Source organism: Sarcophilus harrisii, chromosome 1 (genome assembly GCF_902635505.1).
Source record: "Sarcophilus harrisii chromosome 1, mSarHar1.11, whole genome shotgun sequence".
Lineage (NCBI taxonomy): Eukaryota > Metazoa > Chordata > Mammalia > Dasyuromorphia > Dasyuridae > Sarcophilus > Sarcophilus harrisii.
Window position 1 is genome coordinate 315,286,882 of NC_045426.1, and position 13,666 is coordinate 315,300,547.

General features: G+C 46.4%; 1 protein-coding gene across 1 annotated transcript; it reads right to left on the minus strand.

Annotated features, from left to right (window-relative positions):
• Positions 1-430: 430 nt before the first annotated feature.
• On the minus strand, positions 431-8,573 carry CA9 (carbonic anhydrase 9). Its single transcript, XM_031945360.1, has 11 exons — positions 8,195-8,573; positions 6,499-6,528; positions 5,895-6,065; positions 5,606-5,748; positions 5,433-5,525; positions 5,001-5,067; positions 3,158-3,315; positions 2,590-2,755; positions 2,474-2,500; positions 1,486-1,567; positions 431-1,046 (listed from the first exon to the last, which is right to left on the minus strand). Exons 1-11 carry the CDS (start codon positions 8,571-8,573, stop codon positions 980-982), a joined length of 1,383 nt encoding a protein of 460 aa, XP_031801220.1. The 3' UTR covers positions 431-979.
• Positions 8,574-13,666: the final 5,093 nt, after the last annotated feature.

Below are 13,666 nucleotides of genomic sequence, written 5' to 3' on the forward strand. Positions count from 1 at the left end.
GTGTGGTCAACTTAGTCTCCTCCAAAAATTAATTATCATTCTTCCCACCCAACAAGGCCCAGAAACAGAGGATTGGAGTTATAGCTCCTCTTCAGAATAGTAGCTCCCTAGGGCAGGACTAGGTCAATGGAATCATAGAAGCAAAGAACCTCAGAGTTGAAAGGGACTTTAGGATCACCTAGCAGGGGATGTTGTAGAGAGAGAGATAGGCATCTAAAAAGGGAATCACATGCATCAGGCTCTTTTCAACAAGGAGGTGATTCGGGCCAGTTCTAATAGACTTGTGATGGAAAGGGCCATCTGCATCCAGGGAGAGGATATGGGAACTGAATGTGGATCACAACATGGTGTTGTCACCTTTTTTGGTTGTTGTTTGTTAGCTTTTTTTTTTCTTTCTCATTTTTTTCCCTTTTTGATCTGATTTTTTCTTATACAGCATGAAATATGCTTAGGAGAATTGCACCTATTTAACCCCCCCCCCAAAAAAAAAAGTGGATCACAGAATTTAACACTTGGAAGAGTTAAGTTTGAATCCCACTTCAGTATTATCTAGGTAGTAGACCATAGTAGTTGAGTCTTCTCAGCTCTGGTTCTCTTTTCCATAATGCAAGAATAACAGCATTTACAAGGTTATTGTGAGGATCAAGAGAATAGCAGACACAGACCACTTGGTAAGCTATAAGTCAATATGTGTTAGCTATTACTCTTAGTCTAACTCACTTGTTAAAAAGAGTTCTTTTAGTAGAATCTCCCTTCCTGTATTTTCTCAGAGACATGGGAGCAACTACTTAATGACTATGAATCCAAATTCTCCCCCAAACTCCCCAAGATTGAATGGTAACATGGGATTTTGGGACATTTTATTAGAAACATTTATTTAAAAAAATATAGAGGGATGCAGGGGAAGTCGTTGGGAAAGAGCTCATCCCCAGCTCTTTGGTACTCTGAGATGAGTCAGTCTCTCCATCTGCCTCCCTGACTAGGTGGCTGTCTCCGTCAGCTCTGTAGGGTAGTAGATGCGATTGTCCTTGGCAACACTCCTTGGCCTAGGAAACAGAGGGGATCCAAATTAAATGTTAATCACAAAGCAATACAATCAGCTCATTTTCAGGGAATTTGTATGTTTCTTTGAAATGACCCAAAGGAGTCTGGGATCTGCTGAGTTAAGATGGGAAAGACCCTGGGGTCAGGGAATGACAAATAAGGAGAGGAAGCTTTGTATACACAGGATGTACACACAGGATGAGAAATTGTATGTACAGTAAAGGGATGAGTAATAGGGAAGAGGGCAGGAGGTTAGTGATACTAAATGAAAGAGGGAAAGAGGAACTGGGTTTCAGGGAAGAAAAAGTAGTATTTACAACAGCTGTGGAATGATGGGCACTTTTCCTCTCTTGGGAATTCAGTTTTCTCATTTGTAAACCGAGGGGGTTGACCTACATAACCTTAAAATTCCTTCTGATTCAAAAATTAGATAATTTTTGCCTTTTCTGATGCTTCACATATAGGAGGAAGGCCACACTTATGACAGCAAACAGAAGTCCAAAGATCAGGGCCAAGATGTCGCCTGTAAGAAAGAAATGATAGGGATGGGAGTGATGTATACAAGAGTGAAAAGAGGCTGGTTGGGTGAAAAAAGAAGTCATTGGCAGATTAGGTCTTTTCCATGTAAAGTAAATTAATCCTTTTTAAGCTTTTGATGTAACTAACAAACTAATTTATGTCCCAAGGTCTCCTATGAAACTGCCTATATTGTCTACCAAAAAAAATATTTTTTTTTATTAAGCACAGGATTGGTAACTGTGTGTGGATAATGAAGCAGCTATGTGCATGGGGACAGGAAATGGTGATGGAAGGGTGGGATCAAGGATCAGGAACTGCGAAGTTAACATATAACAGGGCAATACAATGGAAAGAACCCTGCCCAGGAAGTCAGAGGACTCAGGTTCAAATTCTACTCTTGAGCCTTACAACCTATGAGATCATAGGCAAGTTATAGAACTCAGTTTCTTCATCTGTAAAATGAAGGGTTATACTGCTCATTGAGGTCCTTCAGAGCTCAAAACTGGTACCAGATAATCCATGGACACCTTAACCTTTCTCATACAATTTAGGAAACTTCAACTTTTCCTCTTATTTAAACTCCCCTTTGTCATTCCTTCCTATCTCCAATCATCCACCTCAGCAGGAAAAACAAAGAAATAACAATAAGATAAATATTTAGGAAGTATTAGAGTATGTGTGCTCAGGGGTCACTGGATTTGGGGGTAGTAAACAGGGATAAAATAAGGACCAGGTAATAGGATTCCTAATTAGGTTAAAGATGGGGATAACAAAGCAGGGCAAAAAGGGCAAAATGGATCATTTTCTTGGCCAATGTTGCTGCCACAACTATCTAAAGAGGCCCCAGAAGAAACCCACTAAGGATCCTTGGGAGTTGGGATAAGAAAGATTTTTCCTGTCAAAAACTTACCAATACTCAGGCAGGAGCTCCCAAGCACTGAATAGGAGAGAGAAAGGGAAATGACGAAGTTAGAACCTAAGATTCAGGGATACAGGAATCCACGGAGGCAGGGAATAGGGCTGTACCTGGCTCAGCAGTTGGGTCCCTAGGATGTGATGGCATATTGCTGGTAATGGTAGTAGTAGGGAAGGAAGCCTCAATCATTCGCCCGTTCAGAGGCTGTGTTGCCCTGAAATTCCATTGGAGCCGGGAGTCCATAGGGCCCCATAGAGATCCAGACAGAATCTGGAGCTGGGTGGGGACAGGAATAGGGTAGGGGGGAAAGGGAGGAATGATTTGGTCACAAGGTGGATCATAGGAGAAGGCTGAAGCATGGGAAGTGAGGGAAGATGAGAAGTCTCATGGTCCACCACCACCCCCATTCCCCATGTCCAAAAATCCTCAATGGTACTTATTATGTCATGACCCTAACCCCATCATTTCCTATGCCCAGATACTTGTCTTATTTCCCTACCACCCTGCCCATCCCTCTTCTTCATCTCTCCCACTGTTGCCCCATCCTACCTCACTGCCATACATCTCCATTTTTCCTTTTGGGCCAGATGCACCTTTCTCCTAACTTAGAGTTCCTGGTGCATGGGCTCTGTCCCTCCCTGCTCCCACCCACAAGTCCTGGCTCCCTTACAGACCCACCTGCTCAGCACTCAGAAGTACCGTCTGGTTGAACACTGTCCAGATGACCCCCTGTGAGCAGGGGGGTGTAGTCAGAGACCCTTTATAGCGGAAGTAGTGGTGGAGGTTGTGAGGTAGGAGAGCAGACACATCTAAGCCTGGGATCCAGGTCTCTGAATCTGACCACAAGGAAGGATCGTCACCACAAGAGATCATCATAGGAAACCTCCATTTTCTCAAGTCTTATTTGACACACACACTCTTTCTCAGTACCCGGTACCCTCAGAATCTCATCCAATACCAGGCGTCCCTTTTCCAAGTGTAATAATACAAAATTTTTCCATATATGATCTCATTTAAAAGTCACAAAATGAGCTACTATAAATAACAATATTTCCATCCTACAGCACGGAAAACTGAGGGTCAGAGAATCTGACTGACTTGTCCATGGTCACACAGATACTAAGTGGCAGAGAGGGGATTTGAACTAGGATCTCTCTAAAATTCCTATCCAGCCATGCCTCCTAGTAGAATTTTCTTGCTTAACCGCCCCTCCCCTAGTTCTGATCACTTCTTTATCCTGGATCTCTTTAGCATTTAAAGACACAATAAACCTTCATTAATCTGGAACTAGGAACAAAAAGGGCCTCTCAGTAATAAAAATGGATATTTCAAGATTCTTGAAATAAATTCCATACATAGGAGGGTTCGGGTGATGGGGCGCAGACGCAGCTCCATGAAATTATTTACTTTTATTTTACACCCAATCCCAACAAACTTGGTTATCTGATTACTGCTAAGTAGCAACAAATTAGAAGTAAGAATAGGAGGTTCTAAAAGCAGCCAAGCAGACCGAAGTGAAAGCTGCCCTTGAAGCGTGGAGTTATCAGAGGCAGACAGAACAATTTTTAAAAATACATCTAACCAGACTGGATCCTCTTAGATCCAGAGGCTCTGCTGCTTTGCATCTCTCAGATCCCCAATTAAATATGAGCAGTCAACCCTATCTCCATCTCACCAGGCCCTCAAGGCATCCAAGCACAGTACAATTAGTCTCCCTAATGATGATCAAGAGAGGGATAATGACAGGGTAGATGGAAGGCTGACTTTATACCAAGAAAGATCCTGGGCTTGGGGCCTCTGCCTCTGACATATACTGGCTGTTTGCAGGGGAAAATCACTTAATCACTCTGCTTCCAAGCAACTGTGTGAGACTAAAAGGCAGAATGGTGTGTCCTGGAAAAGGGAGTTCCTATGCCAATAAAAATCACAGGTCTAGTCTAAAATAAATGTTGACCAAGTCATCAAGATAAGGACGTATTTTGTTCATACCCTCTGTTTAAGAGGACAAAAAACATACATTTTAGAAGGCTATCCATCCAAGATGGGTATTTTTCTAAATTGTGGTACTTAAGGAGGTTAAACCCCCAGCTAACCAAAAACCATAAAAACCTAACTTTGGGGTTTTACTGTTTATTTGTGTATCATAGATTTAAAGCGGGGAGTAAAGGCAATTCAGCGGAACTCCTTGATTTCATGGATGGGGAAACTGAGGCAGAGAGTGCCCATGGTCACAAAGCTAGTAAGGATCAGGTCTTTCTGCTTACATACTACTCCATATTCTATGTCATGCTGCTTATTTGTGCTTATTGGTCCGTTTCTTTCCTCTTCCTTAATGTTCAGTAAAATTATTATTCTTTTATGTTAAATTATATCAAAATCCTTCAGTAAAGAAGCCCCCGACTGTGTAGTTTCTAAGCTTTGACCTGAGTCTCTTTAGGGAAGGGAGCGCATCTCTCCCCTGGGACAAGGGCTCTCTAAGGATTGTCAGGGATAAGGGAAATGGACAAAGGCATGAACTGACCTTCCTCGTCAATGGCCGCGAGATGTGACAGGAGCTGCTCATAGGCGTCATTCTGCTCTGGGCCCTCCTTGGGGGAGACACACAGAGGGACACAAGGCTAGGATGCAGGGGAGACTGGGGGGGGGCTGAGGAACGAGGACTCCGTGCAATCAGTGCCCTTGCCCCCGCCTCCCGGGGATCCCCCCTGAAAACGCCTGAGGCTGGGGGAAGGTGCTTACAGACCCGGACCTGGGATGGGGGGGGAGTGGGGGGGGTGGGAGGGGGTGCGGACCCCCGGGAAGGGCTGGGGGAGGGGGGCGCAGGGTCTGGGAAGAGGAAGGCTGAGGGTGAGAGCTCTGGGCTGAGCCTGGGAGCCCCGCGCCCCGCGTCCACAACGCCCAGACCAGGGCTCGGGGGATGGGGCGCAGCTCCGGGCCAGGCCTCCGGCAGTACCTGAAGGAAGGCCGCCAGCACGGCGAGGCCCCCGGGCTGCCCCAAGGCTTCTCCAACCGTGTCAAATCGCGTGTCGAGGTGAACGACGTGAATCTACAACAAGAGCCGAGGTGGGTCCCGCAGCCGGGCTTCCCGCCGGGCCCGGCCCCCGCCCCGACCCCAGCCCCGCTCACCTCGGCGGGGAAGCGGCGGCCGCTGACCGTGTGCTCCGAGCCGGGCGCCCCGGGCGCGCCCCAGTGGAAATGTAGCTGCAGGGCCCGGTACTCCGTCCCCAGGCCCAGGGTCATCCACAGCCCGGGGGGCAGGGTCAGCTGCACTGCGGAGAGAGCGCGGGGCGGGATGCTCTCCGACTCGGGTACCCGGTGGGGGGGAGGGCCCCCGCGCGCGGCCGGGCCCCGCCCCTCGCCCTCCGCCCCGCCCCAAGCCCCGCCCCCGCCCCGGGCAGCGGCCCGCGGGCCTCACCGGTGTGGCCGTTGTTCTGAAGCTTCAGGGACCGATCCGGGGGCAGCGAGAAGCCGTGGAGCTGGGGGGGCCCCAGGTCAGGCCTGAAGTAGGCGGAGTCCGGCCGGATGTCCACCGGCGACTGCAGGTGTCCCCCGCAGGCTGGAGAGACCCGGGGCCAGGCGGGGCCGCCTGGGAACGGGGGCGGTCAGGGCGGGGGCGGGGCCGGGCCGCGGAGCGCGGGGGCGGGGCCGGAGGGGGAAGGGCCCCGAGGTGCGGGGCGGGGCGGGGCGGCGGGGCGGGGAGGGCTGGTTCTAGCGGGGAGGAGCGGGCGCGGGCTGCTTGGCCCAGGGAGTGGATGCGGAGCGGGCTGAGGAGAGAGAAGAGGGGGAGAATTAGAAGGAAACAGGAGGAGGGGAAGAGGGACAGGAAGCGGAGAGAAGAGAGGAAGGGGAGGCAGAGAGCGGGAGGCGGGGAGGGGGGCAGCTGCCACACGGGAGCAGGGGCCGGGGGGGGGGCAGCTAAGGCCTGGGGGGCAGCTAAGGCCTGAGCGTCCGCGGCGCTGTGAATGACCGAGGGGGGAGGGCGCGAGGGGCAGGGGGCCGGAAGGCTGAGCGCCTCTCACCTCCGTAGCGCCAGTGTGGGCCGTCGTCGCCTACAGAGACAGGGGGAGGGGGCGTGGGTCTCCCGCGGCCAGCGCGCCCCGCGCCCCGCGTCCCCATCTCTGTTCGCGTTACTCGGTGTGAGGCAACGCGGCGCAGCCCCGGCTCAGGGCGAGGGAAGCCCGGATTCAGGCACAGCAGCACTTGGAGTGTCAGGGTTGTGGGGAGACTCGCCTGGCTCTGTGAACTTCTTGTAAGGAGCTCCAGCGTGAGGGAGCGAGCGTTCCGCGAGCCTTACAGCACTGCACTAACGCCCTTTCCCTACCATTTCTACAGGGGGGTTGGGCATTTACGTTCTGATCCCCATTTCTCCCTAACTGTGCGACCTTAATCCATTTCAATGCTCATTCCTTTTTTCTCTTCATTCTCCCCCTTTCTTTCTCTTTCCTTCCTTTTAAAATCAATCAACGGCCTTTTTTTTTTTTTTAGATCTATAGTCACCAGGTGATGGACCACAAAAGAAAAAGGGAAAGGATCCTTGTCTTCTTTCTCGTTTTCTTATCTTTGTCCCTTCTCCCCTTTTTCTTCTTTCCTTCTTCTTGCCTCTTCACTGCTCCCTTCTTTCCCTTTCTTCTCTTCCCTCTCACCCCTACTTCTCTGTTCCTCTTCTCTTCCCTCCCTTTTTTCTTTCTTTCCCTTTTCCCTATCTCCTTTCTGTGGCCCTGAGTTCCCTGGCTGTCTAGCAAAGTAGGTCTCTGAGGATATTCCCAACATGCACATCTCCTTACTGTGCTATCCCACTTTGCAGTTCCCCTTTATGCTATTCGCTTCGTGCTCTGTAAAATGTAAGCTCCTCAATGGTAGGAATTCTCTTGCTGGCTTGTATTTGTATCCTCAGCTCTTAGCACAGTGCCAGGCATAGTAAGCATTTAATAAAAGCTCTATCTGTCTCTTTTTTCTTATCTTTCCCTGTCTCCTTTTTTCTCTTTATCTCTTCTTTCTCTTTTCTTACCTTCTTTCTTTCTTCTTCTTCTTGCCTCCCTCCACTTTTTTGAGACAATTAGGGTTAAACGACTGGCCCAGAGTCACATAGTTAGTGTTTGAGGCTAGATTTGAACGCAGATCCTCTTGACTCCAGAGTGGGTGCCCTATTAGCTGTGCCACCTTACTATTAGTCCCTCTTTTCTCAATTCCTCACTAACCTCTTCTCTCCCCTCCCCCATATTCCTCACTTTATTTTTTTCCCTAGTTTCTTTTCCCCTTTTCCTCCTCTTACCCTTTCTCATTTTTACTATCTCATTGTTTCCCTCCAACTCTTCTGAGTTCAAGCTTTCCCATCTTCTCCTCCTCTCCTTTCCTTTCCCCTTCCTTTTTTTCTTTCTCACCCTCCTTTCTCTTTCCCCTGATGAATTATAAAAGAAAAATTTCTTGAGGGAAACAAGGGTATACCATTTCTTTCAAAAGATATTTAAGTAATAGATAAAAGTGCAAAGCCCCAAACCCCTTTCCTCATCCTCTCCTTCCCTCCCTACTTCTTCCCTTTGTGCCATTACCCTGCATGCAGCAGTCTCTGTTCTTTTCACTCCCATTCTTTCCTTTTTCTCACCCAGTGCAGTGCAGAAGGAAGGATTAAATACTTGGACCTTGAGTTTAGCTTCTGGGAGAGAGGGGGAGGTTACTGGGTAGCTGTGGGGCAGAAAGCAACAATGGAAAGCTAACCTTTCTTTTCTGGGATGTTCCTGTGGGGACCATGATTATCTTCAGGGACTGGAGAATCTTCTGCCATGGGTGGATCCTCCTGTCTGGGCGGATCCTCTTCCTTGGGTGGGACCTCCTCCCTGGGTGGATCCTCTTCCTTGGATGGCTCACCCTGTCCAGGTGTATCTCCCTCCCTGGAAAGCTCCTCTTCTCCAGGTGGCTTCTCCTCTTGGGGTATATCCTCTGCCCCAGAATCTCCCTCCTCTTCAGATAAATCCCTCTCTCTCCTCAGCACGCGGTAGGGGTGGGAGGGGACCAGAAGCAGGAGGAGCAACAGCAGAGAGATGGAGGCCCTGGCTGGGGATGAGGCGGAAAGCCAGCTTGGACAAGGGGGAGCCATGCTGCTTGCACACTGGGAGGTGAATGCCTGGTGGTGGTGCCTACGGTCTGTACGTGCTAGCAGAGCCAGAGCTGTGTGGGGAGGGGCAGGGGAGCAGGGTGACTCACAGAGAGAGCCCTTTTATAGTGATGGAACCAAAGTCTTCCTGGCCTGGCCCACTGCCCCATATGCAGCGAGGGTTGGCAGGGCAGGTGTGTGCTTGGGCAGAGTTTATCAATGTTCTAGGCTGGGCTCCTGGCGCTAGGCACTGGTGTGCACAGGACATTCTCCTTCCTGGTACCAAAACCTGCTTTCCTGCTCTATCTCTTCAACCAGCAACAGGGCACAAAGGTTGCAGAAGGAGAGAGGGGTCTCCAGAAGGAAAGATCCCAGAGATCTTTTTGTTTCCCAAGCCACAGGGGTAGGAGGGAAATGAAAGGAAGGCGGCTGCCCTCAGATAGGACTTAATTGATCCAACTGTGAAAGGGGCAGAGGCTGGTCTTTGGATGTGAGGAATCTGTATTTGTCTCAGTATGTGTGTATGTCTCAGGGTGGGTAACGGGCATGTCCCTGAACATCTATGTACGTATGTGTGACTGCATCTGAGTCTGTCTCACGGGATGCAGCCACTTCTTTTTGTTTCTCAGTATGACTTTGTCTCTGTTCCTCTCTCTGTCCTTGAGCCTGCCTCATTTTCTGTGTCTGTATCTGTGACAGCATCCTGTGTCTATGGGTCTCAATAAAGAGACCAGCCAGCTCTTCCTCCTCACTTTACAGGGGAGGAAACTGAGCCCCAGAGAAGCCAATCCAACAGCTAGCCTTTGTGCTCCTGGGTCTTTCCTTCCTTTGGGTAATTTTGAGTGTTTAACCTTGTGTTGCCTTTGTCCCTTGGTCTTAATCTAGACCTGGGAAGGACTTTAAAAATCATTTAATTCAAACCCCTAATTTTACAGATGAGGAAATTAAGACCCTAGAATTTAAATGATTTACCCGAATGATGATGTAAGTAGGAAGTGGCAAAGCCTGATTCATACCCAAATTCTGTAACTCCCTATCTGTTCAACCTTATTGCCTAATATCTAAGATGATTATACAATATAGCAGGAAGAACCTTTGGATTCTGAAGATTTAAGCCCTAACTTTGGCATATACTTGCTTTGTGATCTTAGGCAGGAAGGAACCTTCGTTTTTCTCTTCTGTCTTCTACTATCTGTCTTATTAATCTTGAAGATGACTTATGGTTCCTTTGCTTCTCTCTTCCCCTCTCTTCCTCTCTGTCATCCTTCCCTCACTATAGGGAAGAATATTTTCTTTTCAGTCTCTCAGTATTTCTAAGCCTGCCTCTTTATTCTCTAAACAACAACATCACAACCATCACCACCACTACTACAACACCCAGCACTTCATGTCAGTTATTTAACTTGAGCCTCACAACAACTCTGTGAATCAGGTGCTGTTATTATCCATTTTTCATAAATAAAGAAAATAAGATGGGAGAAAAGTTAAGTGGCTTACCCAGTCACACAGTATGTTTTTGAATGGAGAATCAGATAGACTGAATGTGTTCAGCCCATATTGACCACTCAATTCTCCTCTACTTATCCTAGTGTGGCAAGGGAAAGATGAAATGACCAAGAAAATAAAGGTTCAATCTTCCGAAGGTATAGGTATAACTTGTCAATATTTGGACTAGACCCATAATTGAATAAAAAAAGAGAACCGAATTAGAATTGAGTCACAAGATGAAGTCAGTATGGTTCATCCAATTCTCACAATTAACCACTTGCTGCCCTAATCCTCTCAATTAGCTCAATTTCCTCATATCTCACCCTCAAAAGGACCAAAGTATCAGAATGGTGATTGAGGAAAAATGGGGTGAGCTTCTTTTCCTAGAATTATATCTCCAATCACTTAGAATCATGTCTTCATTTATTTTGGACATTTTTAACACTTCTACTTTTGTTATGAACTTTACAACAATCAATATTCAGAGGCAGCTGGTGTGGGGAGCATGTCTCTCTTGCCCATTGTGACTGGACCACCACAGTCCTGTGTCTCTAAATTATTGTATTAAGAAGAGAAAAAGCCCCTGCAAACTATCTGGTTCAGCCTCTTCATTTTACAGAGGAGGAAATTCATCTATAAAGGTCAAGACTTAAGCTGTGTCTCCCGATATGTTTAAACAACTCAGGAGTGTATCTCTAACACTTAAGATTTGTGTCTTAAATCACTTTGAAGCAATGTTTGCAGTGACTTGAGAGCCTTACTTCTAGCCATGGAAACCATGCTCCAGGTCTTGGGCCTTGGTTTCTGGTCACTGTGGGATGGGAATTCTGGGCCTACAATTTTGTTTTGCTTCTGGAAATTGGTCAATACTTTGAGAGACTACAGATAGACTAAATCTTTCTATCGTGAAGGACTATGGAAAATCTTGTGTCCTTCTGGGAAAATGATGGAAATAAATGCTAGCTTTGCTGACATCAGTTATTCATTAATTTTTAACCCCTCACCCTCCAGGATATTCCAAACCACGGCTTGGCTGTTGAGCCTGTTTGATGCAGATTTCTATACCAACTTTGAATACCTTCATTTATTTTAGACATTTTACACTTCTACTTTTGTTATGAACTTGACAATAATCAATAATCAGCCAACATTCAGAGGCAGCTGGTGTTTCAGCAGTTAGAATGCTGAACCTAGAGTCAGGAAATTTGAGTTGAAATCCAATCTGAGACACTTACTCTCTGGGTGACACATGACAAATTCTGTTTGCCTTGGTTTCCTCAACTGTAAAATGGGGATAAAAATAGCACCTACTTCCCAGGATTGTAGTGGAGATCAGATGAAATAATATTTATAAAAAGTACTTAGTACAGACCCTAGCACACAGTAGGTGCTTAATAAATGTTCATTTGGGGGCAGCTAGATGGCATAGTGGATAGAGCATGGTCCCTGGAGTCGAGGATCGGAGTTCAAATTTGACCTCAGACACTTAACTAGCTGTGTGACCCCAGGCAAGTCACTAATAAATAAAGGAAGATTAATTTCTCCTTCAACCAAAGAACAAAAATGATTGTGTGAAATTGTAAACTATGTGCCACATAGTTTGTTTTAAAAGAAATTAATATTCAACATACTAATAAAAAAATTGTTCATTTTCTTTATCCTATTCCAAACTTTTCTCTATGAATTTTTGTGTTACACTGATATTATTTTCTTTTTTTAGTATTTTTGTGTGTTTGTGTGCCTATGTGTATGTAACAAACAAGTCACAAACAAAACAAATCAACAGATTTGCCATATCTGGAAATCAATGTCTCATTCTGTTCTTCTAATCCCTCACTTTTTTGCAAAGAAGCCAAAGGCAAGTTTCATTATCCCTTGTCTGAAGTTATATTGGGTCATTGCATCAATCAGGGCTCTGAAGTCTTTCCAAATTGCTTTATTTTACTTTACTGTGGTCATGGGGTGCCTTTGTTTATCTCCCAACCTCATATACCCTCATTTCTCTCCTCTGCTCTGTATTACCCTGAATCATTGTGTCCTAACCTGAGAAGGATCTTGCTCAGACTGGGTCTACATTCCTCTTTTAAGCTACGCAGAACATAGAGTTCAGTCTTCTGTGTCATCAGGGGAGTCTGTAGTTATTCAGTGCCTTCACTATCTTGGTTCCAGTAACTTCAAAGCTCGCCATCTCTAATTACTTAGCTCTTACCTCTTCATTCATTTGGGCCTGAGTCTTTGTTCCCTCCAACCCAAGTGTCCCTCAAGTAAAGAGATTGCTTCCGGTGGGGGAGATAAGCCCCTTGCCTGGTCGTCTGCCCCCAGAGAAGTACAAAGGACTTGTTCAAAGGAAGGAGAGACACGGAAGGATGAGCCTGGCTGCCTGTTGTCAGGTTTGGAGACGCCCATCACCAAAGGGCTGGCCACCAGGTGAGGATCGTATCATCTCATTAATCTGTTTAGGGCGGCTTGTAGAGTTTATGAGAGGGCTCTATAAGCTGGGGGACCCTGGCCCCAGGTGAGCCCTGATCCCAAGCTCTATTCTACTGCTATAGTGCTCTGGCCACATATTACTTTCCCTCATTACTCACCTGCCCCATTTCCTATGGAAATGCTACCTATATTTCAACAACCAACTAAAAAGATGTTTTTGCCAGGAAATCTTCCTTAATTCTTTTCCACTAGCCCCTAAAATTCATTCAACAATGACTACTTAATATATGAAATGCATTATGCTAAGCAGTAAGAGAGAGAGAGGCTAATAAAAATAAGATATAATCTCTTTCCTCAAGGAGCTCATATTCTTTTGGGAGGAAACAACATACACACAGATAATTACATATAAAAGACACATGAAATAATAGAGGGAGGGAGAACATTAGTAATAGGAGAAGCCTAATATAGAAGGTGATACTTGAAGGAACCCAGGAATTATAACAAGTAGAAGAAGAAAGGAAAGGATGAAACAAACATTTATTATACACTTATAAATGTTATCTCATTTAATCTCACAAGAACCCTGAAAGGTAGGCACTGTCATTATCTCCATTTTACATATGGGGAAATTAAGGTAAACAGAAATTAAGTGACTTGATCAGGGTCGCACAACTAGTAAATGTCTGAATAAGGATTTTGATTCCAGTCTCTCACCCAAGACCTAATGTTCTTCCCATTGGGCCACCTAGATGAGGAAAGGATATATTTTAGGCTTGGGAAAACAACAATCTGAGGAATCGGGGAAAGCTTTACAAAGGAAATGACGTTTGAGATAAACCTAGACTGATACACAGGATTCTGAGAATCCTTCCAGGCCTAGGGAACAGAAGGCTGGAGCTAGGACGGCATTTGTTTGGAATATAGAGACCATGAAGGGCATTAGTGGGAGATAAGGTTGGAGAAGTTGCAGACAGATAATAGAGGCCTGAATACCAAGCTAAGGAATTTGAATTTTATTTAGTAGGTAATAGTTTCCAAATATGGTAGAGATACAATCAGAGCCATGAAGGAGGAAATTAATTTGGCAGGGGTGTGTAGAGCAGATGGGAGGGGGTTGAAATTGTAAGACAGGAGATCTATGAGAAGGCAGTAGTCCAGCCAGGGGTTAATGAGCT

Bases quoted from the DNA above. Each gene is read 5' to 3' on its own strand.
- CA9 (XM_031945360.1), bottom strand. From the start codon at position 8,573: ATGGCTCCCCCTTGTCCAAGCTGGCTTTCCGCCTCATCCCCAGCCAGG. The intron at 6,529-8,194 runs GTTAGCTTTCCA...CTGTCTCTGTAG, and splicing joins GAACATCCCAGAAAAGAAAG to GCGACGACGGCCCACACTGG. The intron at 1,568-2,473 runs GTAAGTTTTTGA...TCTTTCTTACAG, and splicing joins GAGCTCCTGCCTGAGTATTG to GCGACATCTTGGCCCTGATC.